General features: G+C 46.4%; 1 protein-coding gene across 5 annotated transcripts in view; it reads left to right on the top strand.

Moving 5' to 3' along the window:
• MYO5A (myosin VA) overlaps positions 1 to 27,313 on the top strand; it is a 121,832-nt gene that overhangs the window by 29,242 nt on the left and 65,277 nt on the right. For all 5 annotated transcript variants that reach the window (XM_075575704.1, XM_075575707.1, XM_075575706.1 and 2 more), the window contains exons 2-9: positions 7,355 to 7,465; positions 9,778 to 9,949; positions 11,789 to 11,933; positions 13,962 to 14,118; positions 19,092 to 19,235; positions 20,453 to 20,534; positions 23,152 to 23,259; positions 24,832 to 24,938. In XM_075575704.1, the coding sequence (XP_075431819.1) occupies positions 7,355 to 7,465; positions 9,778 to 9,949; positions 11,789 to 11,933; positions 13,962 to 14,118; positions 19,092 to 19,235; positions 20,453 to 20,534; positions 23,152 to 23,259; positions 24,832 to 24,938 (1,026 nt within the window). The remainder of the gene's footprint in view (positions 1 to 7,354; positions 7,466 to 9,777; positions 9,950 to 11,788; positions 11,934 to 13,961; positions 14,119 to 19,091; positions 19,236 to 20,452; positions 20,535 to 23,151; positions 23,260 to 24,831; positions 24,939 to 27,313) is intronic.

Here is a 27,313-nt window from a genome sequence, read left to right as displayed (position 1 = left end):
CAAACGGGTCGGGTGGGCGGGCCATGACGAGGGGGGGCGCGGCCATGACGTGTGTCCGTGTGCTGGAGTGGAATATAAAATTGACATACAGTATCTCCACAGTTTAGTAAAGTCCCCCCAGTCCACCCCCCCCTCAGTTTGCCCTGAAGCCGGGCCCCGTCCCGCAGGCCCTGCATGTAAATGAGTGTGAGGACAGGCATGTGTGTCCTGCTCCCCGCAGCCTCCCTGCTCCCCGAAGCCTCCCCTCCTCATTGCCAGGGGTACCCCCATCGCGTGCATCTGCTTACACTGCAGACTATGAGGAGAGAGTCTGTGGGAGGGAGCAGGGGGGGGGCGGGCTCCCTGGGTGCTGCAGCCGCTTTCCCTCTCCTCCCCACTCCCCGAAGCCTCCTCTCCTCATTGGCTCACAGCCACATCACGTGACGCGTCGCCGCTTGGGATTACAATTCTCTTGTATCCCCCGCCGGCTGACGCGTCACAGCGTGTAGTGAGGAGGGACTGGGACTGGCTCGAGAGGGCACCATCACATGTTGAGTAGCGCTCACGCGGCCACCCGCACCGCCGGGCGCAGCGGGTCCCAGCCCTTGTAGTAAGCGCAACGCAACGGGAGCAGCGCAAATTTTGGAAGCCGGTCAAATTTGATTTTCCAGAGGCTGTCGCCACATGTGACAGCCTCTGAACCAATCAAAGACCTGGTCGCCGGAAAGCGAATTACAACTTTCGCTAGCGGCGACGGTGACGTCATCCGTCGCGTCGCCTTCGCGGGCACTATACGCGCGGCTTAAGAGAGAATATATTATAGGTGTATGTAACAGTTACAGACCAGATTAAAATGTCAGACGGCGTTGGTCCCTGAGATTCATTATATCTGAGCCACCTGGGCTGAAGCAGGAATATCCTGCAAACCTGACCTGTTCGTGGCCCTTGAGGACTGGAGTTGGCCACCTTTCCATTACTGTAGGTGGCAAAATGCAACCGGCTGCATGGGGATTAAATAAAGGTCTAGGATTCCCATCTTTTATTCTGAGTCCACCACCCCCCACCCCCCACCCCCACCCCCACTTGGCCGGATTCTGTTTTCAAACAATAGCTGTCAAAACAGCACCAATAGAATTATCTTCTAGTCGCCTTTTATGCGCCAGCTTGTGCGGCTTTGAACATCTGTTCGCTTCTCATGTGGAAGACCCGGCAGGCAGTTCTGTCTCCATGGCAATTCCTCTTACATGGGCTCATTATAAATGGGGGATCTGTGTAGCTGTAACAGAATATATAACGCATTCAGTGTTATCCAAGGACTCGTGTCCTGTTTGCATTATATGTGATAGAGTAAAAAGAGGCTGGGTTGTGAAACATCTGTATCGAAGTGTAGCCCATCACTGCTTTATTCTTATCCTCTGGAAAATATGTACATTTTTAAACCAGCCGTGCACGCTGAGATATATATATATATATTACTTTAATAGATCTCTTATGCCCTTTCTTCCCTGCCCTTTCCAAAGTTGTTTTTCTTTATTAAATACCAGATGCTTCGTTCGGGAGATATAAGCATTTGAAATATTATATGTCCGGGAGGTTAAAAGGAAGCTCTATCCAGAGCCCATTGTAGTCAAATGGGGGGCGCTCAACTCTAGTCTTCAAGGTCCCGCCAATAGGTCAGGTTTTAAGGATATCAAAGTTTTAGCACAGGTGGCGCCATCAGTCCCTGCTTCAGCACAGGTGGCTCCATCAGTCCCTGCTTCAGCACAGGTGACTCAGTCAGTCCCTGCTTCAGCACAGGTGGCTCAATCAGTCCCTGCTTCAGCACAGGTGGCTCACTCATTGAGCCACCTATGCTGAAGCTGGGATATCCTTGAAACCTGACCTGTTGGGGGCTCTTGAGGACTAGAGTTGAGTACTCCCAGGTGTAAAGTTTACCATGATAACCCCAAAAGCCCGTAATTATTATTTAGTAAGACCAAAGAAAATAATAATCGGACATGCTCAGTGGGCAAGATATTAACATTATCCCGCTGGAGAATGTAACAGCCGAGACCCTGCACCGAGCCCCACAAACATCCCAACCGGCCCGCACTTGGACATCTAGCTTTATACACTCAACTCAGATATGCCTCCTTGATGTGGGGAGGAGTATGCTTAATACAGCTTGTTGGCCTGCTGGCTGTTCCATGCAGTGTGCGGGTTGATTTTGTTTATTCAATATGAATATTATATTGGTTAAGAGGGATCGGGTCCAAAAGATTTGCACTCTTGGTTTATCTTGAACATGTTTATTTCCTATAACCAATGGAAATGCATGTGGGTATGTTCCAGGCCAGTAGATGGTGGAGTGATTATGATGTCAAATGGTGATCTGTCTGACTTTTGACTTCCTCCACAGATGCATCACAAGGACTAACTGACTGAGCTGATATGTTGCTCAGAAAAAAACACTATACAGGCAGGCCCCGCTTCTCGGCGCCCCGCTTTTTGGAGAGCCGCCGATACGGAGTACCGAGAAGGGGGCCGCTATTTCTGCGCATGCACAGAACGGGCAGGTCCGGTGGTCGCGCAGGCGCAGAATGGGTTTTTTTTGGACGATGTTGCGATGCGTAGAACAGCGCATTGCCGGTCTGCGCATGCGCACATAACGAAAATCGCACGTTCCGCTTTCCGACGATTATCGCTTTGCGGTAATTATCGCTTTGCGGCAGGTCCTTAGAACGGAACCTGCCGCATGACTGGGACCCTGCTGTATGTATAAAAACATTTTTTTTTAATTATTATTATTATTTTAATGTACCTGAACTGGTGCGATCCCCCCAACTTCGAAGGACCTCCCAGTTCTCCGTATATTTTTAAAACGTTTTATTTTTTATTTTTTTGCTGGTGTGAGCCCCAAAAAATACAAATATTTATCTTTTTTGGGATCTTATCTGAGGACAGACTACTGCAGAAAATCCGTTATAAATAACCACTTTATTTCATATAGCTCTTTTCTCCCAATGGGACTCAATGTGTTTCACAATTACAGCATAGCGCCCGGTACGCAGCACATAGGAATTATTACAGGCACAGCCCCTGCCCAGATGAGCTTACAATCGATGTTTTTGGTGCCTGAGGCACAGGGAGATAAAGTGACGTGCCCAAGGTCACAAGGAGCCAACACCGGGAATTGAACCAGGTTCTCCTGCTTCAAACTCAACTTTATAAAGCATTTATTTAGACATCCTGATGCTGGTCAGGTCACTATGTGCAGAGAGGTAATACCAGTATACACATACATGTCCAGTATTACCTCTCATTTGTTTACTGGATAGTGTCCAAATACTGGACACTTGGAAACCCTACCAACTTGACCTGTTGGCGGTCCTTAAGGGCTGGAGTTTCCCACCCTGTCCTATCCTGTATGACTTAGCAGAATAGTTAATATTAGCAAACATTTTGCAATTGAATTGTTTTGTGTCAGTTTTCAAATTTGACATTACAATATCTTAATTCCACAAATCCAATTAATTTGTTCCTGCATAAAGCCTGTTACCGCTTTTTATTCTAGGTCAGCGGTGCGCAAACTGGGGGGCGTGGGAGATTTTTTTGGGGGGGGCAGGGCAGTTGCAGAGGTCCCACGCTCTCCCCCCGCCCCCCCCCAGGCATTTAAATGAAATGCCGGGGGATCATGCGAGGCCTCTGCAACCTCTACTTACCGTGCTTCTACCGGCTTCAGCACGCGTAACCATGGCAACGCGGCGTCAAATGCCGCCGCAGGGTCATGTGATGTCACGGTTTCCCTGGTAACATGACGTCAAATGACGCCGCGGGTCACGTGAGACAACCCCGGGGCTTCATTTGACGCCGCGCGAGGTAAGGAGGGAGGCGGCCAACGGAGAAGGTAAGGCGGGGGGGGGGGGGGCGCCGCAAAAAAAGTTTGCGCGCCCCTGTTCTAGGTTATGGCGAGTGATCTGTTTCTCTGTAACAGGGACATTTACTCTTTTGACACGGCCATAAAATAAACCACTGTTTTCAGATGTACATTGTGCTATAAGCCAGCATTCTCTTGCTATATACTGTACGCACAAGTTTTCAGACGAGGTGCAGTACTTTTCTCAAGCAGCTAGTACAAGACAAGACTGTATGAGCCTGGACATGCTAGGGAAAAGAAGAACGACTCCCGTGTCTAGGAATGTGGCACTGCTAACCCTGCTCATGACTGTTACTCTACCAGGGGCGGCCAACCCCAGTCCTCAAGGGCCACCAACAGGCCAAGTATTGGGGATATCCCTGCTTCAGCAGAGATGGCTCAGTCAGAATGACTGAGTCACTGATTGAGCCAGCTGTGCTGAAGCAGGGATATCCTTAAAACCTGAACCATGTGGATGGCCTTGGAGGATTGGAGTTGGCCGCTCCTGCACTATACAGATACGTTTTCTTTAGCGCTTTGGGCTAGTTTATAGTTCTAGTAGCCGTCTTTAACTAATTATACTATTTGTCATTGAGAGCAGCTGTGGCCCCTGTCTGATTTTTTCATTTATTTTTAACACTTTCTCCCCCCCCCCCCACCCCCCTCCATTTAATTACCAGAAGGGGAACTGTATTCCCCCCTGCAGGGTAAACAAAATGATGCTGTGAAAGATGTTTTCTATTGTCTCTGAATAAATTGTGACAAGATCCGGAGCCGTGGACTATTTGATATATGTTGCAAGGTGGAACATTTATTTGCGCCCATCTAATGAGCAAATCTTCAGGGTCTACATGCTTTGGTTTCCTGTCTTAAAAGCATCAGCTCCCTCCCATACCTCAGGGGTGTGAGAATAATGTGCTCTATTCCAAAACAATATGGATCATTTCCAGGCGGTGATTTTAATCTCGGCACCCATTGATACGGACGCCATTGCTGAGTTGCGCTCTCGTATACGTTCTCTGTAGTTATTTGCCTCGCGTGTATCCCCTGTCAGCAGCTCTTGTAATAGAGTAGGTGTCTCAGACAGTGGGTCGAATGAAACCTTTCCATCACAACAGCATGTAGTGTGTTTATTCAATGTGTTTAACTCGTGCCCCCAATATCTTGCATTTCAGCACTAAGTTGGAACACATATTTCGCATGTCATGCTCTCCCACCAGGGTTGCCACCACTCTGGGTTTGACCCAGAGACTACGGGTTTTGGGCACTTGCCTCTGGGCTACGGGTTCAGCTTCTTAATCTCTGGGTGGCGGCGGGGTCCGGCGGCGTCTCCGGCATTCTCCCGCATCTCCCCCGACAACTCCAGTGAACATGGCGGCGGGGCGTCAAATGACGCCGCGTTACCATGACAACGGAACGCCCCGTGAAGTCACGTGACGCCCATTGCCATTACAATGGGGCGCTATGTGACATCACGTACCATCCCGTTGTCATGGCAATGCGGCATTGCAGGTGAGAGAGAGAAGGTTTTTTTTACATTTTTCTCCGGGTTGGCCTTCAGTAGAAGGCGGCAACCCCCCGTCTCCCACTTTGATTACAGCTTGTTGATTATTCTCATATAGTATAATCTGTGGACACTCCTACCGGGATCCATTCTTCTCGTCTGTGTTATGTCTCCCGCGGAAATGACTCTTGCTGTTTTTGTGTCATTGTTCGCTACAGTTACACACCCGACGCATTTTATGAACTATGCTTTTAAAGGAGCAATTCATGCCCTTTTTTATTTATTATTATTTTTTAACATAGGATTGAAGCAGGGGGTCTCTGGAGCTGCACCCCAATTAATTTTTAGCTCAGAGGACTCCCCCCTGCTTTCCGTGATCTACACCTCCGAAGGGGGGTGTCGGTATCTCCTCAAACTTTAAAGCTCCCGCGTCACGTGAGCCAATAGGAAGCCACACGGATGATGACAAGTCTTCCTATTGGTCGCAGGGTGCCCGAGCTTTGAAACTCTGCCATTATGTGAACCCGGCTAGCCAGGCAGAGCGACTACCGGTACCCCCTACGGTCTGTATTTCCAGAAGAAGCGGGTTCCCGGAGCAGAAATTAACAGCATTCAGCTCCGGAGACCCCCTGTTTAAATCCTATTTTTAAAAAGCACAAAATCGCATGCTTGTATTGCCTCTTTAATGGCATAGATGTTGTATTTCCTGATGTAATGTTACTAGATGATTATGCTGCTGTTAATACTGCTATTGTTGAGCATTACTGTCCATTGAACTCCCCAAAGCATTAACTCACATCCTCCTTCTCTGTGAACCTCGGCAAGACCACAGCCCCTATTCCTTATTCTGTAAAGGCAACATCATCCCTATGTTTAAGAGATTGTAACCCCACTTACATGAATGGGACTAAATCCTTCTACATGTTGAGTATATAGGGTTGCCAGGTGTCCGGTATTGAACCGGACTGTTCAGTAAAAATGTAGAGGTAATAATGGACAGGTATGTGTCCGGTATTACCTCTCTGGACGTAGTAACCTGACTGGATTGGGGGGGCTCAGATTTCCCTTAGCTGGGAGAGAGCAGGGCTGTTGCTAGGGGCTGGGCAGCTTTCGCCATCCTGATTGGCTGCTGCTGGGTAATGCAGCCAATTAGGAGGAGGTGTCAGGATCCTGAGGGTGGGGCCAAGGAGAGGAGGAAATGGCATGGAATGGTGAGAGGTGTGTGTGTGTGCGCCAGCCTCGAGCGCGTCACACCTTTCACTATGGTGTCCACTATTTTTGGAGAAGACCCCTGGCAACCCTATGAGTAGGAGCTGATATTTTGGAAATAAAGATCCATTCATCAGTAATTATCTGACGTTTCTGCTAATTAATTGTCTGTTTCCGATCTAGTCTCATTTCCGAGTATAGCGTTAACACCACTGCCCTGAACCCGGCATTTCAGTCTCCTATTGTAATGTGTATACATTTAATATGTTTGTCTTAATGTATTAAAGCAGCAATTAACACTTTTAAAAAAAAAAAATTATTATTGATTTATTTTTTACTGCATTAGAACCGGTGGATTTCCCAGCGCTGGACCGCGCCATTTTTAGCCTAGTTCCCGAGATACCATTTACGCTACCGGTATTTCCTCGGGTCATTTAAACAGCTGTTCACTAGGAAGCCGCAAGCAACAACGTTGCACCTTCCTATTGGCCTGTAAGACCCATGCGTTCTGGCGGCCATTTTGAATTCCCTTTAAAAAAAGGGGAGGGGGGGGGGAAAGAAGAAACACCAGAGACTAAACCGGTGCGTATCTCTGGAACCGGGGGAATCCCCTGGTGCTAACGATAACGTGTTTGAGATCTGAGGACCCACCGGTTCCAATGATATATATAAAAAATCGTGGTGGGGGGGTTACGGCTTTAAGAAAAAAGGTTGCATCTTGTGCAAATATCAAAATGCATCAACGATAATGTTTGTCTGTGTTGCAGCACGCGAGGGTGTGGGTCCCTGATCCAGACGATGTTTGGAAGTCCGCACAGCTTACTAAGGACTATAAAACCGGGGATAAATTGCTTCACCTCCGTCTTGAGGAAGGCCAGGTAAGAGGGTGTTTATTTTGTTTTATTAACGGGTGGGGGGTGCATTTATAACGGTCTTTCCTTATTAAAACGTGACGCCAAGAATATATATATATATATATATCTTTTTAATTATTAGGAGTTTCACGTATTGCTTTGAAGCAGCAACACATTCACAATCCTATATGTGCTTTTCTAATCAGTTGTGTAGTATTAGATAATACTGAATTGTTTTCCCCTCCACCCACACTTTATGCCCTTTTAAATTAGTTTTAATGCATTACACATCCTTGGGTTGCTATAGCAACCATTCACAAAGGCACTGCAATAGTTTAAAAAAAAATTGAAATAGGCGGCCATATTGTGTGAGCCAACCGATCCGCAGCTTAGGTAATTACATCCTTAAAGCTAAGCATCTGCTGCATCTATTAAAGAATAATATAACAACGCAAACCGTGTTGCCACTTTAATTGCAGATAATATTACTTTAGTGTAAGCATGGCATTATTTTTCCACATACAATTGGAGCAGGGGGTCTTTGGAGCTGAACCCCGTTAGTTTCAGCTCCAGGGACCCCCCGGCTTCAGGAGGGACCCCCTGCTTCTCAAGGGACATACCTCCCCAGGGCATGCCGGTAGATGCCACGCGCGCGGTTAGCAGGGTTCCCGTAATGGCCGCTTTTCAAAGCTCAAGCGCCCTGTGGGCCAATAGGAAGCTGTGATGTCATCCGGTGCAGCTTCGTATTGGCCCACGTGACGCGGGGGGGATAACAAGCCCTTAGGCACTTGCCTGTGTCTGCCGCCCTGCTTCCCCTTCAGAATCCAGTGTCAAATGATGCTGCGGACGTCGCACGGCGTCGCGTTACCATGGTAACACGATGGACGTCATTTGACGTCGCAATGAGACGTCGTTTGTGACGTCCGCGGCGCCATTTGATGCACGATTTTGAAGAAGCAGGGCGGCAGAACGGAGATGACCGGCACCGGTAAGTAAGTCCCTTCCCATTAGGTCCGATAGGCTCGAGAGCGCGGTAAATGTAAATGGGGGCGGACATTTTTGCCGCCCCAAAATGTTGCCATCTTAGGCCCGGGGCCTAGTGGGAAATCTGACACCGGGGATACCGGCACCCCCTTTGGAGGTATCTCCGGAAGCAGGGGGTGCCCAGAGCTGAAATGAATGGGGTTCAGATCCGGAGACCCCCCGCTTCAATCCTAGGTTAAAAAAACAAACAAAAGTCGCCCCAAAAATTGGCCGTTTGGGATTGGTCCTTTACAACAGGGAGGCGCAATCTTTTCCCACTGCGCCCCCCTGCCTACTCTCCTCCCCTGCTCGCGCCCTGCAATGGCAACGCGATGTCACGTGACCCGGCAGCGTCTTTTGCCGTCGGCTTACCATGACGACGCGTCGCTGGAAGCAAGGTACGTTAGTTACAGCGGCCTCGCACGGCCCCTGGCATTCAATTGAAATGCCTTGGGAGAGAGCGCGAGACCTCTGTAACTGCTGCACCCCCCTGAAAATCTTGCACCTCTGGTTTGCGCACCCCTGCTTTACAATATTATTGTAATAGTAGCCACTGCATTTGGAGTCGTGTCTTTACTCCTCAGTCAGCACTGCATGGTAGGAAGTACAGATTTAGACGTTGGTGCCGTTCTATTGCTCAGTTGCAAATCTGAGTTGCGGCTTCCAGCTAATCATTACTATATAGAGTGTTCCATTACTAATATATTCAGAGAAGATATATATAGTTGAGGCACATTTTCCCATTCAGTAATGAACCGAACATTACTTTTTAAACACTTTTTTTTTTTTACATTTCAGAACCACCTGAAATCTCGATTCCCTTAAATCTTGACAGGTGTTACTGACTGCGATAACTTTATTGTATATATACTGAGCAAAGATGTACCATTTCTCTTAGATGTTAAGATGCATTTGAAGCACCTACTAATTTAGAAAAATGACATTGGGAGTGATGTATCCTGGCAAAATTGGAGCAAAATGCGCACAAATTGCATCATTTTTTCTAGCGTCTCTTTGCATCAATGTATATAGTCTTTGCCCCAAGTTTTGCGCTGTATGCACCAGCTTATGATTTGGGGAGAGTCAGCAGGAGTTACACTTTTTTTTAAAACCTCATATCCAACGATTTTGGGTTAAGTGTAGGAAACACTTGAAAGCAATGAGCCAAAAACAGACTTCTATCCACACTTTCCTTATATTGATACATCTCCACCAGTGTGCTATCAATGTTTTAAGTATCAAGGCCAGGGAAAAAATCCAAGTAATTTTGTGTTCTTAGAGCGAGGTTCTCAGTCTTCTCTTTTTGTCCCAAGGATTTGGAATTCCGTCTGGATTCCAAAACCAAAGAGCTTCCACCGCTGAGAAACCCCGATATTCTTGTCGGAGAAAATGACCTGACTGCCCTCAGTTATTTGCACGAACCAGCGGTGCTCCACAATCTCAAAGTCCGGTTTATAGACTCAAAACTTATTTATACTTATTGTGGTAAGTGTTTGCCAAGTTCCTGTTGCTTTCGTTGACCGAATGGCAGGTGATCGTGGCGGAAGATAAATTCTGTTTTATTGACTCGTTCTGGAATAATGCATTCTTGTCGGGCCAAATGTATTCATGCTTTTTTCCACAATATACATTTGGCGTACATTCTGTAGTAGTTGATTATCTTGGACATAGAATTGGGGGAGGAGGTAATTCCATAACCACCGACGCGGCCATTTTCAGACAAATATCCCCATTGAGGTCAACAAGGAAAACCTCCCAAACAGCCTCTTGGGGAATATGGAAAAAGGCCGTTAAAGTCAAATAGAGATTAAGAAAATGGAAAAACGTTGGAGTGTTAAAGTGTCAGGTCACCTTGATTAAAGGGCATACGGCCCGAAACGCGTAGGTGTGCTGCTGTTCTGGGGGTCATGTCGGATCCACTTATGGGATAAAATCGGTTGATTTTACTTGTGAGCCGCCTCCTGCTTTTTTGGGCAGTGCACTGCCTCTTTTTTTCCAATTTTCCCATTAAAATGGTTATATATAAACTAAAACATTAAATAAAAATGAATTTTGACAGTAAAGATGGGAGTAGGTCTGTTGGTTTTTGTTTCAGAGTTTTAGCCCAATAGCTTATTTAGTCACCTATGCACGTCCAGTTTTACTGTTATTACTACCGTGATGATCTATTATGGTGTCATCTTATGTATTGCTACAAATAAAGGGAACTGGGCAGAATGAATCAGTCTCCCAACGACCTTGCAGTCTGGTTTCAAAAGACAAGGACGTGGCTTGATGAGGATCGGTGGTGATGGGGAGGGGTGGACGGGACCTTTTAACGTGGGTGTCCAGATTCTTATACTGCCGGACTAGATGCCCTTTTAATTCTATTTCCAAGTGTTTTCATTGAATTGGGAAGATGGTATCGTTGATGACTCTGCACTGCCGCTGTTTTAATGAAATAAGACTCTTCCGTTGAAACGAGGACACTTACAGCTGCCCTCTGCTGTAAAATGTTTTATGTTCATTCGAGTTTGTACCAAGCTAAACCAAGAGCTGCTACAATGAATGTCTTTCCCAGACCAGATACCATCAGGCTTAATTAAAACGTATGGGCCATGTTGACTAAGCAGTGCTAAGTCACAAAGCGCAATGAAGTAAACGGACTGGAAGGTTTCTTATGGCTTGGTTACTGTGAGCCTTTTATATTCTCTGTTGTCCTGCTGAGTCGTACTCTGTTACTGAATGATCAGGGATATCTGATCCTGCAGGGCAGGGGTGCTCAACTCCAGCCCTCAACCCCCCCCCCCCCCCCCCACCCACCAATAGGTCAAGTTTTCAGGATATCCCTGCTTCATCACAGGTGGCTTCATCAGAGGCTCCGTCAAAGACCTACCTGTGCTTAAGCAGGGACTGAGTGATTGAGCCACCTCTGCTGGAGCCATGACTAATTGAGCCACCTGTGCTGAAGCAGGGACTGATTAAGCCAACTGTGCTGAAGCCTGGATAGCCTGAAAACCTGACCTGTTGGAGGGGGTGGGGGCTTGAGGACTGGAGTTGAGCGCTCTCTCGGTAGACCATGTTCTCTATACCAAAAGAACATTTCAGCCCTTCTGCCTCATTGATAAAGCATTGGAATGATAATGATGCTTCCATAAGCTCTCACAAGCTGGGCCCTCGTGACCTCTCTGTATCTGTGTATACAGGTCTGTTCCCACTTATATGTAAATGTTTACGGTTCTGTAATATACATAACTCTGCACCCCCATTGTACAGCGCTGCGGAATATGTTGGCGCTTCACAAATAAATAATAATAATACTGTGTTTTTGTCATCTCTTGCCAGGCATTGTCCTCGTCGCTATAAACCCTTATGAACAGTTACCCATCTATGGCTCGGACATCATCAACGCATACAGCGGGCAGAATATGGGGGACATGGATCCCCATATTTTTGCCGTGGCGGAAGAAGCATATAAACAAATGGCCAGGTTTGTCGGACAAACCCCCGCTCTTTTCTGGAAAATCCCCCCCCCCCCAAAAAAAAAAACCCACTGCATTTTATGATGTATGTAAAAATATCTCACATTTGCCCCCATTTAATATAAGACACATTTCCTGTTGTTGGAGACGAGGTCCGCTCAATTTAAGTGAATGGGACTGAAATACTTCCCAGCATGGGGAAGACGGCCTCACAGCATACTGAGTAGGCGCCATCATTGTTAATATTAGAGAAAATAAATAGTAAACAACCCCCCCCCCACACTTATCTTAATGAATGGGAGACATAGCCGCAAAACACTGACCGTGTCCGAAACATGGTTATATTGTTTCCGTTTTTCTGACCATGTCATTATTTTTACATCCCATTCAATATACAGCTGTCTCTTCCATTCATTATGAAGTAAGTTAACCACAGTTGGATGGTGACTTTTTCTCACAGCCAGCTCCTTGCTCCAAAACCTTCTACGGAGTAAATTAAAAAGGTAAATACTTGTTCTTCTCTCCCCCCCCCCCTACCAATAAATCTATTACTCTTAAAAGTAATTGTGTGGGAAACTCGAGTTAGCTGCAGGATTTGGACTATCTGCATCCTTTTTTTTTATTATTATTCTTAACACTTCTCTTTTAATAATAATAACTTTATTTCATATCGGGCTTTTCTGCCAATGAGACACAAAGCGCGCCACAGTGACAGTATAGCGCGCGGTACACAGCACATAGGAATGTTACAGACACAGTCCCTGCCCCAATGAGCTTACAATCAGTTTCTGGTGCCTGAGGCACAGGGAGATAAAGTGACTTGTCACACGGAGCTGACACCAGGAATTGAACTAGGTTCCCCTGATTCAAACTCGTTGTCGTTGTTAGAGTCAGTGTCTTTACTGAGCCGCTCCAGCTCCAATATCAGCCCTGATGAAAACCTGCCCTTTGTTGGGTGCCTCTCACATCCGATTGTTGTCGGTCAGCATTGTTCCTGCCTGTTGTCCCTGAACTGTCACACATACGATCACGTTGACAACTGCGCACACCCTGGCGCACGTGCTGACGCTTTCACAGGCTTTGCAAGTGCATTAGCAAGGCTTTGCAAGCTTCACAGGCTTTGCAAGCGCACATGGTGGCGGCAATGCATTTGTTTTTGGGCGACGTCGCAACCCCGTCGCGGGCACTATACGCCTGGCCTTAGAATGATGCCAGCAAAGGGAGGAAGGGTCCATATAACCACTCTGTGATATGTGTGTATATGTATGTATATTTATATACAGGTATATATTTATATATATATATATATATATATATATATATATATATATATATATATATATATATATATATAAAACACAATACTGAGTTAAGTTATGGTGAGTAAAAAAAGTGACAAAAACCCTCCACAGGAAAGCAAATATGCAAATATAGCTGTATGCTCATCTGCATGTCTTAGGCAGGTCTGCAGACCTGCAGATGAGCATACAGCTATATTTGCATATATATATATATATAAACAGATTACTTTGCTTGCTGTATTCTGGTTGTTCCTGATTTATCAGATTCCATTCTAGTAAAAGAAGATTTTTCTTGTTGTGCTCTAGGTTTTATGTCTGTCTTTGTGTTCACAGACTGAACGTTGATTAGACACTTTGTAAACTGTTGTTTACTGAAGGAAATTGTTAATTCAGAGCCCTTTCTCTTTTTTGAGTTTTGTTTGGCTAATGATAGCGGCAAAATTAGTTTACAAATCTAAATAGGAAGGAACAATAATTACAAGTTAGCATTCAAATTATACAAACCCCCGAAACCAGACACTGTTTTTTTTATACAGGCAAATAACTGAAAATGATTCTTTAGGAAATTGAATCTGTCTAAGAAAGTCAATTACATTGATAAGTTGTTTTTTTTTTTTTTTTAAACGTATGTTTTTTTTCACCTTCTACGTGCGACGAACCCGAATGCTCATAAGATAAAGAATAAAAGAAGTGCGTGCTGGCGAGGGAAAAATAACCAACGCTTCTATGTTACAGAGACGAACGCAATCAGTCCATCATTGTAAGTGGGGAGTCTGGAGCAGGAAAGACTGTGTCTGCCAAATACGCCATGAGATATTTCGCTACCGTCAGTGGTTCTGCCAGCGAAACGAATGTTGAAGAAAAGGTGTTGGCATCCAATCCCATTATGGAGGTGAGAGTGGAACAGCCTTCCTGTCATGTAGCATTAGATGATGTACAGTGAGTCAAACTGCTGGCACGTTACTGAATGGTCCCAAAAATGTGTGTATGCTTAACAAAGGGATGCTAAATATGTTGACAACTTGTGCTACCTCTTAGACCAGGGGTGGGTAACTCCAGTCCTCAAGGGCCACCAGCTGGTCAGGTTTGCAGGATATCACTGCTTCAGCACAGGTGGCTCAATAAGTGGCTGTCGAAGACTGAGCTGCTGATTGAGCCACCTGTGCTGAAGCAGGAATATCCTAAACATGTGACCTGTTGGTGGCCCTTGAGGATTGGAGTTGCCCACCTCTAGTCTTACAATGTTTTCCGCTGACCAATCCAATATCCGTACATGTGTTTGTCTAGGGCAGTGATTTTCAACCGGGGTTCCGCGAGCACCCCTCAAGGGTTCCGCGGCCGACAGGGGGGAGAGCCGAGACAACTCTCCCAGTTGTCCCAGGACCGGTGGCGTGGCGGCAACACCACATAGCAGTGACCCGGCGGCTTCCAAGCTAAGCAGCAGCAGCCAGCAGCTCACTGCTATTCTCTCTGCCTGCTCCGGTCAGCAGGCTCTCACAGGGAGGAGGGAGGGAGGGGGCACACACACATTCCAAGTTCTTCACTGCTGAACGGGTCTCGACAGGAGGTCAGAGAGTGTGTGTAAGTGGGAGAATATTTGGGAGAGTGTGAGTGTGTGCACATGCGCAAGGGGGAGAGAGAGACGGGCGATGGGTGGGAGGGCGATTTTGGCGGGGAGACAGGGGGCTAGGGTTGGGGTTCCCCAGAATTTCAAAATCGAATTCTGGGGTTCCCCAACCAAAATAAAGTTGGAAACCACTGGTCTAGGGGCTACTGCTGAGTAACACAGGTGCATCTGTTAATATTTTTTTTTAAAAGTTAGCGAATTTGCTTCCTCTGCTGAATGTTAACAGAACACATTTATTCACATCTAACTGGCTCTGATGTAACCAAAGTTGGCTTGGGTTGGTTAATTAATAGACTAGTCTGTATTTTTAAAGCTGTATATGTTTCACAAAAGGTATGTTGCATCTATGAAAGGGTTTGAGTTGAATGCCATGTAAATGGTTTTTTTTGTTCCTAAATAAAACCCCCCCAAAAAACAAGTTTTCTCCATTTAAGTGTACTCCAAAAATAAGGGACGAAGAAAGGGATTTTTGGATAGTTTCTTCCAATATAATAATTTAGTGACCTAAGCCCTTTGGTTGTGATGACATGCTGCTTAGGAAACTGTGTAAAACCAAGCTCTTAAAAAGTGACACTTTGACTATTCACGTTGCTATTTAATCAAGGCGCTTAAGAGTGCCAGAGAACTGTGAAGCCAGAAAGGTGACGGATTTAAGAATGTAAAGTGATGATACATGAATGGATACATTCCATTGTATTGGGTGTGTTGTTTATCTCCTGTAGGACGCCTCCATACTCGGCTACGTATAACCGACTCTACGTATAACCGGAATTGAGCGAGACGAAACAATGACGTTGAGCAAGGGGGTGGCCAACTCGAGCCCTCAAGGACCACCAACAAGTCAGATTTGAAGGATAGCCCTGCTTCAGCACAGAATGACTGAGCCACCAGTGCTCAAGCAGGAATGTCCCTAATACCTGGCTTGTTGATGGCCCTTGAGGAGTGGAGTTGGCCACACCTGATGAAGAGGGTCATGGATCAAGGTCAGCCAATGAGGGCGAACCTGCCGGGTGATGTCACTGCCGCTACCCCATCACGCCCCCCATTATCTTTCCCCCTGCAGCTCTCTGCAGACCAGGGGACTCGGCTGCACGCGCCACCTGCCTCGCAGACACGTGTGCAGAGCAGGCAGCGGGGCCGCAGCCTTAAGTGCTACTTTAGGTCTCTTTAAACTGTTGCCTGTCTTTTTTTTTTTTCTCAATGGTTGTAGGTTGTAGGTTTAAGAGGCGTCACGATAATACCATTCAAGTATTCAATATTTTAATAATTGGGTACACAAAGGGTTAACGTATATTTTTAGAAGCCCTATTTTTAAGGTATATTGTCGGATTGAGGGGAGATATTAGTCATTTTACGGACACTGCGGGGAGATAAGTGTCAGCAAGATAGCAGGTGTGCAATTTGTGACATGGCAGATCCCCTGTTCAATCCTGTTCAATGGATGGAAAAGCTGAAATGTGCTATTTTCAGCTCTGGGGAACCTCTGGTGCATGAGATAATTACATCTGAAGGTAGCCCCGGTACCGTCCTCTCAGGGGAAACAAAATGGAGGTTGGAAGCTCCCAATTCACGCCGTCCAATAGGAAGCCGCAACATCATCCTATTGGCCTGCATGACGCAGAGGATTTAAAGCAGAAAAACGTGTGAAATCCTAAATGTTAAAAAAAAAAAAAAAAGTCAGCTCTGTAGTATTAGATAATACAAAGTGCATTTTAAAATTATTATTCAAATCTTAATGCCATTTTTAATGAGTTTTAAAGCATCCTTTGATTTCTATAGCAGGTTTTAGCCCACCTCCAACAGCAGTGCAAGATTTTTGCAACACTTTGCTGTTTGTGATCATTTATTGTTAATGTACCCAGCAGTTATAGCTGTAAACATATAACAATAGATAATATTACCTTTAGTAATATCAGGATACATTGTAGCTGCTGAGTTACACTGACTGAATGATTGCGCCCCAGGAAACATTTATGTATCTTGTTGATCATCCATCTTACATTTGGTGCTGAAGTTAACACTCAGACCTCGAGAACTCTTATTTGACACACAGAAAATGGAAAACTGGACTAGTCCATAAGTGCACATTTTAATGCATCCATGGATTCTCCCACTTCATAGGCAGTGTCTTTATCACTTGTTCTCCCTCTAACACAACTGCGCTGTATCCACTTCAACAGTCACGGCCATGATATTTAACAATGAATAATTACACTGACCTTTATCCACTAACAGATTTGCTTTGAAGAGTTGCAAGGGTTGTCGGAATACAAATGTCTAGCCTTTGTACTATAGAAATAGAGGTTGTACACAGACTAGTAACACCTTCCCAGACAGAGGTCAGAACCTCATTACTTTGGCAGTGAAAGTATTGATATGCAAATGGCCTCACACACAAGCTTATGACACATTTATATTCAGAATAAGGTTGTGTACTCTACATACATCAATGTTCATGACGTTGTCATGCCACGTTGCATGCCTGTGACGCGTCCTGGCCACAGATGGGAATGCAGTCGGTAGACACTTACAAAGGGGATATATATATTTGATATCGTGAGGGTATTTAGTAACCCTGAAGAACACCATTATTGGCCAAAACGTGTTTTACTACATTCAGTCAATAAAAGCCTAGAGATTCTTGTCTACTTACAGTCACACATACACACACACACGCAAGAATCTATTCGGATGGATTATCTTAAGGAATGCAAGCCATCAAATTCTTGGAATGGCCAATGAAATATTTAAAGCTTCCTCCTGAGTGGCTAAGTGGAATTTTAAGGTTCTTGCATTTATCCACGGTTCCCATAACATGCCGGCTGCTTAATAGCTAGGGAACACAATACACTTTAATACAAATATAAGTCACAGAGATGCATTGCCATTAAAGTAGAAGAGAGTGCACATGAAGCTTTGTATCAAAGTACAACTAAAGTCCCCAGTACTCCACAAATGTGAAAAAGAACAACGTATGTCCTGTGATCAGCTATTTTACTGAAGGATAGATTCCAATCAAACATGAATGGTACAAAAAGATACATAGATCCAAAGTGCGGGGAAACAGTTTCAGGCGAGGAGAATCCTGCTTGTGCAGCCAACACAACATAGACAAACAAATTCCTCAAAGTGCAGGTCTCCTCTAAGACAGAGAGGTACAAAGGAGAGCTCTACTCACACGTTCACAATGCAATTCCTCATTTATTGTAACAGCCAAGAACAGAGGAGAAAGAACGTTTCAGGTCCCAGATGGACCTTTCATCCCAAGGTACCTGAAACGTTGTTCCTCCTCTGTTCTTGGCTGTTACAATAAATGAGGAATTGTACCTCTGTCCTAGAGGAGACCTGCACTTTGACAAAAAGATACCTCACATGCAGTGCAAGATATAAAGCATATGCACCAGAATTGCTCTAACCTGATAACAGGAGTAGTCGGGAAAAATAGCACACGACAGAAGTTTAACAGAAAAAAAGTGTTCTCTGAAAATGAATATGATGCAATACAAGGCAATGTGAAGTATTACAGGGCACCTTCTAACACTGAATGATTACTCAGTCCATAAATTGAATAACTCACATAGTCGGATCCAATAGGAACTCCACAGGCGTGCTCCCAGCATAGGGCAGAAGTGGAACGCAGGAGGGTAGAAGCGGTGCACTGCAAACTCGAATCACTGCCAGACTGTGCGCAACAGGTAAAAAAAAGGATTTATTCGGCCAATGCCATGAAGTAAAAAATAAATAAATCAAGATTCCACTGACGCGTTTCATACCCACAAGGTGCTTTGTCAAAGAGCCTTGATGTGTGCGAAATGCGTCAGAGGAATCTTGTCCTTTTTTTTTAATTTACTTCTCCTTAATTCCACTTTTTAACATTGAAAACCGTGTTTAATTTCAAAACAGAGATGCAACACACATTTCTCGCTGACCTATCCCATTACTGTGCAGCCCCAAATATAAAATAACCTTTAAAAGTCATGTGTATTAGAGTAATACATTAACACTAATAAAAGGATGATGTTTTTGTTTACCAAAAAAATGCTTTTAGCGATTGAGAAACTAAATTGAATTCTGTGTTGCTCCGGAGACATTGCTGTCTTATTAATGGTACATGTCCTCCTGAGTACTTTTTTTTTGCCTGTGCAAAATCTTTGCTGCCAAATGAATGAAAGAACTTCACATTGCGTGATCAGAATAGGTCTCAAAGCCATTAAATATTCCATATCATGTCTTCTTAGTCCATAGGAAATGCAAAAACCACGAGGAACGACAACAGCAGTCGCTTTGGGAAATATATAGAGATTGGGTTCGATAGGCGATATCGGATTCTTGGCGCCCACATGAGAACCTACTTGCTGGAGAAATCAAGAGTAGTATTTCAGGTATGTTTTGAAGAATGTAGACCAATTTGTGTGTATATATAGTATATACTTAGATTGTAAGCTCTCCGGGGAAGGGGTTTCTTTTCTGTTGTCTGATTTTATGTTTGTTGCGCTTAATAATAATAGCACGTTCTTGTATGGCGCTGCTAGTTATACGCAGCGCTTTACAGAGACATTTTGCAGGCACAGGTCCCTGTCCCGTGGAGCTTACAATCTATGTTTTTGATGCCTGAGGCACAGGGAGATAAAGTGACTTGCCCAAGGTCACAAGGAGCCAACACCGGGAATTGAACCAGGCTCTCCTGCTTCAAACGCAGTGTCAATCAGTGTCTTTACTCACTGAGCCACTCCCTCTCCTAATGTATTATCATTTCCTATAATGTGTTGTCACTTTTGTAAAGTGCTGTGCAGACTGGTGGCACTATATAAATAAGTGTGTGTGTGTGTGTGTGTGTGTGTGTGCTTGCGCCCACGCACTTTTATTTATACTGTATATACAATATTTATATGCTGACGTTCTATTTTCAGCAAAGTCAATGCTTTACGTCCTTGTTTAAGCCTAAATATACACTTATATAGTTAACTTCATAACAAAAAATAATGACATGCAATGCGACGTATGTATATTTGTATTTATATAGCCCCAGCCATGTACTCAGCACTCAGATTACCGGGAATTAAGATACAATGATCGTGATGCAGGGCACTGCTCCTCGTCTGGTGCTAACATCCATTGACTTGAATGGCAGATCGGGGGCGATGTCTTGCATCGCGGCTTCATGAATCCCGGCTACTGCGTGCATCAAACACACAAGCAATCCCTGGGCAGGAGAGCTTCCAATCTAAGTGCTTGTGCTATTACAAGAAGATAACAGTAATGTTTGCTACAGCTTTCCTGATTTCACGTCAGACGCGTTCCTTTTTATCCCTGCGTTGTTGCATTTTACCCCCAGGAATAGAGATACTAGCGAGGCTAGTTTTCCCCAATGTTATTTTAATATAGTGAATATGAGTGCTGATCCAGGCGTTTTACTGCTTAGCAGCACAGATCCCGCTTGCTGTCACAGAATGACTGCATTTATGCTTTTAAGGCTGAACATGTTACGCAGCAATTATGCTGAGTTCTGCAAATCCATCACAAGTCATTCTAGCAAGTAGCCTGCCAAACAGACCTTTCAGTCTGCCGCTGTGTAATTCAATTTCTCTTTACTTTTAAGGCAGAAGAGGAGAGAAACTATCACATCTTTTACCAGCTCTGCGCGTCTGCTGCTTTACCCGAGTTTAAGACGCTACGGTTGGGTATGTAAATAAAGAACCTCCAGAATCATCTACCAATGTTAGCGGACTAGAAGGGGCATTATCAGTTTACATTTGTTGGTTATTATAGTACCAATCATTTTTTTCTCCCCCTTCTAAATATTTATTTTTATATATCACTGGAGAATTTTGCACATTGTCTTCAAGCCCCGAAGAGTTTTACCATCTAATGTTGCTGCCTGGGGCACAAGGAGATAACTTGCCCAAGATAGCAAGCAGTAGTGACACTGGGGTGTGACCTGGGTTCAGCTGCTTTCAGGTTCCATCATGTTATTAGCACAGTACGTATGCAGTTCAAACGTTCGCTCTATTGGTCCTGTAAAAGAGTAGATTCATTATAGGATGTGGTATCTTTAAATGATAATTTTATTTCATATAGAGCTTTTCTCCCAATGGGGGCTCACAGCGCTTCACAATTACAGTATAGCGCGCGGTACGCAGCACATAAGAAATTTACAGAAACAATCCCTGCCCTTACAATCGTTTTTGGTGTCAGAGGCACAGGGAGATAAAGTGACTTGCCCAAGGTCACAAAGAGCCGACACCGGGAATTGAGCCAGGTTCCCCTACTTCAAACTCGGTGTCGGTGTTTACAGAGTCGGTGTCTTTAATCACTGAGCCGCTCCTCTCTCTTTTAGCTAACCAATGTGAGACCTGTGATCTTTGGAAAGTTCTGTACACCAAAATATAATCTATGAACAACTCTCATGTTGGTCTCTTAAAAGCTATTGTACAGCCCCAGTGGTCACAGCTGCACGCACACCGGAGAATCTGGCAGCGCGTGCACCTGTTTCAGCTGCGACCAGTGGTCTGCGGCTGTGCTTGGAGTGGAGAGCAGGAGATCCGACGTGGTGGGGGCGTGGCCATGACATCACGTGGCTTGTTTGACCTTATTGGCTGAACCGCCGACGTGACGTGGCCAATGCTCAGCCACCGTGCCAAAAGACAATCTTATCTATTGGCAGTGGCGGACGCACACGCACACGCCGACTGGGGCCTTCCCCATAGAGGGCTGTGCCTTGTGTGTGGTGCACGCGCTGCTGCGACTACTGGAGACCTGGCCTTAGAGCAACAACTTTACAGTAACACACTGTGCCTGACTTATGTTGAATACAGATTCCATTTCAATACCATTGGCTGTGCATTATTGATCCACCATGGGGAATGCAGCACGGTGTGGCAGAAGACCAAAAGTGCCCTTTAAAATCAGGGATTGGTGCTTATTGGTGTCCTATAAGGAATGGACCAAAAAGAGTCATCAACTGAGGAGGGAAGGAATAGATGTTACGTTGGTTATACAAGCGTGTGGGTTCAGTTCCATGCTCGGTCACTAATGCTTTCTCGGTGTTGACTTAGGGACGTCCCTCAGCCTCAGTTACCCAACATTAGATTGGAAGTTTATTGTGCCAGTCTTATTTTACTCTGGGTAGCACTATTTTCCCTTCTAGTATGGTCATTGAGCATTATACAATGCTCTATGTGTACAAACGACACAGGGACATCTTTTAAGGTTTGAGGAAAGGAGATTTCACCAGCAACAAAGGAAAGGGGTCTTTACAGTAAGGGCAGTTACTGATGGCAGATACAATAGATATCTTTAAAAAAAAGGTTGGACATTTAAAAAAAAAAGGAAATGTATACAAGGATATACCAAATAAGTAAACATGGGAAGGATGTTGATGCAGTGAGAAATCTGATTGCCATTATTGGAGTCAGGAAGGAATTTATTTTCCCCCTTATAAGTAAGTCACTGGGGATTTTTGTTTGCCTTTTTCTTGATCAATATACTGTACGTACAAATATAGGATAAATATCTGTCGTCTAAATCAGGGGGGCGCAAACTTTTTTCCCTGCGCCCCCCTGCCGGCGGTCATCTCACCCCCGCGCCCCCCCCCCCTCACCCCCACTTACCTCGGTTCCAGCGTTGGCTCCGACGTCATGACGTCATGTTGCCATAGCAACGTGACGTCACATGACGCCGCGTTCCCATGGCAACGCGTGTAGGAAGCCACCGGAGCCAAGGGCCAAGGTAAGTAAAGGTTTAGAGAGGCCCTGCAGCTCCCCCGGCACTTAATTTAAATGCCTTCGGGAAGCGCGCGGGGCCTCTGTAAACCCCGTGCCAGCCCCCCCCTCCCCCCCCCCGGCAGTCTCGCGCCCCCCCCGTTTGAGCACCGCTGGTAAATTTAACAGAGGTTGAACTTCAGGGACTTATGTCTTTTTTCAACCTTATCTACTACACTATGTAACTATGTAATTATTGTTATGGTGCCGTGAAGTGTTGGTTCAGGGGTTCTATTGTAATCATTTGTTAAGTGGGGATTAAGGAGCTGAAACATTGTGACTCTCTTCAGTTTCCCATTTCACTGTTGAAGAGACCAGACTGTGAAAGCTTCACAGGCTCCGCCCGTAGTGAACACGTACAAGCAATGACATTATTTACTAATATTACACAAAGGCTGTTTCTTAACGTATAGCCAGAGTTCTATCCTACGTGGCTTAATAAAGCATATTGTGTGGATGCAGCATTGATCTTTGGAAGTGTCTGTGTGTCTTGAAATGCCTTATAACGAGAAAAAAAATACCCACCTGTTTACAACAGGGAATGCAGACTATTTCCATTATACAAATCAAGGAGGCAACCCTGTGATAGACGGAGTTGATGATGGAAAAGAAATGAAAAACACCAGGCGGGCCTGCACCTTGCTAGGTAATGTGAAACTCCAGATGTATTCTATTGCAGGTGGAAATGTTTTCATTTGCACCTTAGGAAGTGTGTGTTTGTTGTATATAGTGTAGGTGTGTTTGTATGTGTGTATGTATGTGTGTGTATATGTATATATATATATATGTGTGTGTGTGTATGTATATATATGTGTGTATTATAATATAATAATATATATATATACAGTGGGTGACAAATCACCAAAAAATCTACTCGCCACACAAAAAAATCTACTCGCCACCTAGTACCAAACGTGTGCTGCTTGGGCCAATATTTACTCGCCCGGGGGTTAAATCCACTCGCCCGGGGCGAGAGCAAATGTATAGGTTTGTCGAACACTGTATATGTGTGTGTATATATATATATATATATATATATATATATATATATATATATATATAGTGCAGAATAAATGAGTTCTTCAGTATTCGGTGATACCTTTTTTATTGGACTAACAATTTATGTCATAGGACAAGCTTTCGAGAGTTCTCCTCTCTTCTTCAGGTCAAGCAATACTATTGCTTGACCTGAAGAAGAGAGGAGAACTCTCGAAAGCTTGTCCTATGACATAAATTGTTAGTCCAATAAAAAAGGTATCACCGAATACTGAAGAACTCATTTATTCTGCACTATCGCAACTGGACTAACACGGCTATTTTCTGCATATATATATATATATATATATATATTTATATATATATATATATATATATATATATATATATATATATATATTGTTGCTCCAACAAATGTTTTGATTATGTTGTGATTATATCCTAACATTGCACTTGTGGTTGAGTACCATCTTTGTCCAACGATGGTAATTTCTTCTTGCTATATGTGCTGCCCACTCCCCATTTTAATTTCCTCGCTCTTATGATGATGTCACAGATTTCTGTTAACCAACATACATCTCTATCTGCCTATAAGCGAAGAATCAGGCCCTCCATATTCGTCGAATAATCATGTAGAATTTCGATGTTTCGGCTCTCAATGGAACCTTTCTCAAGAATGGCTCCATTGGGCGCCGAAGTGTCGAAATTCAATCAAATGTGATTGTTCTACAAATATGGAGTGCCTGCCTCTTCATTCTATGAGTGATACTTAACTATATCTAGACGGTCTGCACTCGAAGTTGACTCAACTTTACCTCTTTCAGCTTGTGCCCTGTTCTGTATACCTTACCTACTGTGTGTGTTTGTGTGTGTGTGTGTGTGTGTATACACACATACACACACAAATATACAAAATACTGTACTTCTTCCAAACCAGGTCTGATGAAGGAATCCTAGGCACTCCAAGAATGGTTTGTAATGAACATACATCATAGGATATGATGTTTGTTCATTACAAATCTGTTTGATTACTATTGTTGGGGTACTGAATCTTTCTTCATCCGTCCTGGTTTGGGTGAAGTATTTTTTTTGTATTTATTTTTTATGACCCGTGCACTTGTTTTTTGTTATGTTTGGTTCTTGCGGTGTGCCACACTACTAACCTTTTTGTGTCTGTGATGAACATGTGTGTACTTAACAATGTGCATCTCGCCATTTTCAGGTATTGGAGATTTATATCAGATGGGAATGTTCCGAATTTTAGCTGCTATACTTCACCTGGGTAATGTGGAAATTAAATCTCGTGATTCTGACAGCTGCTTAATCCCGGTAAGTGCAAAACGAAACAGAAATATATATATATATATATATATATATACATATATATATATATATATATATATATATATATACTAGCTGAGAGACCCGGCGTTGCCCGGGATGTAAATGCGTAATAGGTAGTATTATTTATAAATCGTGGAACAATAGGTGACTATTTGTTGTAAAGGTTGGATAATAATATTGAAAAGAAAGATGGAAGAAAATGTAATACGATGTTGTATAAAAATGGTTTATTGTAACCACACCACAGTACAATGTATATTTTGGTGCCATAAGTGATGTAAAAATCTGAGTCGTGTGTCCTGCTAGGATGTGAGGCGGCGGGTGGCGCGTGGGTTGTGAGTGCTGTCTGTGAATGGGGGTCCTGCTAGGGTGTGAGGCGGCGGGTGGCGCGTGGGTTGTGAGTGCTGTCTGTGAGTGGGGGTCCTGCAAGGGTGTGAGGCGGCGGCTGGCGCGTGGGTTGTGAGTGCTGTCTGTGAGTGGGGGTCCTGCTAGGGTGTGAGGCGGTGGGTCAGTGATGTCGGTGCGTAGGGGCGGGAGGCAGCAGGTGTGTGTGGCGGCAGATATGTGTCGAGTGTGGCGGGTGTCTGTTGAGTGCGTGCAGCGGCTGTGAGGCGGTGGGTGAAAGGCAGAGGCGGCCGGAGTAAGGGCGGGTGAAAGGCAGAGGCGGGGGTGGGGAGGCGGTAAGGCGGGCATGAAGGCGAAGGGCGGCGGGAAGGGGGTGGAGGAGGGGGGCAAGGGGTGGAGGAGGGGGGAAGGGTTAGAGGAGGGAGGGGGGAAGGGTTAGAGGAGGGAGGGGGAAGGGTTAGAGGAGGGAGGGGGGAAGGGTTAGAGGAGGGGGGGGGAAGGGTTAGAGGAGGGGGGGGGGAAGGGTTAGAGGAGGGGGGGGAAGGGTTAGAGGAGGGGGGGGAAGGGTTAGAGGAGGGGGGGGGGAAGGGTTAGAGGAGGGGGGGGGGAAGGGTTAGAGGAGGGGGGGGGAAGGGTTAGAGGAGGGGGGGGAAGGGTTAGTGGAGGGGGGGGAAGGGTTAGTGGAGGGGGGGGGAAGGGTTAGAGGAGGGGGGGGAAGGGTTAGAGGAGGGGGTGGAAGTGTGGGAGGGGGTGGGATGGGAAAGGGAAAAAAGAGGTGGAGGGGGGGGGAAGAGGAGCGGAGGGGGGGGGGGGTGGAAAGGGGAGCGGAGGGAGGGGGGGGGAAGGGGGGAGGTGGTGGGAAGGGGGAGAAGGGGGGAGGTGGTGGGAAGGGGGAGAAGGGGGGAGGTGGTGGGAAGGGGGGAGGTGGTGGGAAGGAGGAGGAGGGGGAAGGTGGTGGAAAGGGGGAGGAGGGAGAAGTGGTGGGAAGGGGGAGGAGGTGGGAAGGGGGAGAAGGGGGGAGGTGGTGGGAAGGGGGAGAAGGGGGGAGGTGGTGGGAAGGGGGGAGGTGGTGGGAAGGAGGAGGAGGGGGAAGGTGGTGGAAAGGGGGAAGGTGGTGGGAAGGGGGAGGAGGGGGAAGGTGGTGGGAAGGGGGAGGAGGGGGGACGTGATGGGAAGGGGGGGAGGTGGTGGGAAGGGGGAGGGTGGAGGTGGTGGGAAGGGGGGGAGGTGGTGGGAAGGGGGGGGAGGTGGTGGGAAGGGGGGGAGGTGGTGGAAAGGGGGGGGAGGTGGTGGGAAGGGGGGGAGGGGTGAGGTGGTGGGAAGGGGGAGGAGGTGGGAAGGCGGGGGGTGGGAGGCGGTGGGAAGGCGGGGGGTGGGAGAAGGTGGGAAGGCGGGGGGTGGGATGGCGGGGGGTGGGAGGCGGTGGGAAGGGGGGTGGGAGGCGGTGGGAAGGGGGGGAGGGAGGCGGTGGGAAGGGGGGGAGGGAGGCGGTGGGAAGGGGGGGGAGGCGGTGGGAAGGCGGGGGGTGGGAGGCGGTGGGATGGCGGGGGGTGGGAGGCGGTGGGAAGGAGGGTGGGAGGCGGTGGGAAGGGGGGGAGGGAGGCGGGGGGAAGGGGGGGGGGAGGCGGTGGGAAGGCGGGGGTGGGAGGCGGTGGGAAGGGGGGGGGAGGCGGTGGGAAGGGGGGGGAGGCGGTGGGAAGGGGGGGGAGGCGGTGGGAAGGGGTGGGGGGAGGTGGGAAGGGGGGGGAGGCGGTGGGAAGGGGGGGGGGAGGCGGTGGGAAGGGGTGGGGGGAGGCGGTGGGAAGGGGTGGGGGGAGGCGGTGGGAAGGGGGGCTGGGAGGCGGTGGGAAGGGGGGCTGGGAGGCGGTGGGAAGGGGGGGGAGGCGTTGGGAAGGGGGGAGGCGGTGGGGAAGGGGGGAGGCGGTGGGAAGGGGGGGGGCGGTGGGAAGGTGGAGGGGAGGCGGTGGGAAGGTGGAGGGGAGGCGGTGGGAAGGGGGGGGGGAGGCGGTGGGAAG

Source organism: Ascaphus truei, chromosome 18 (genome assembly GCF_040206685.1).
Source record: "Ascaphus truei isolate aAscTru1 chromosome 18, aAscTru1.hap1, whole genome shotgun sequence".
Taxonomy (NCBI): domain Eukaryota; kingdom Metazoa; phylum Chordata; class Amphibia; order Anura; family Ascaphidae; genus Ascaphus; species Ascaphus truei.
This window is presented reverse-complemented; position numbering and strand designations above follow the sequence as displayed.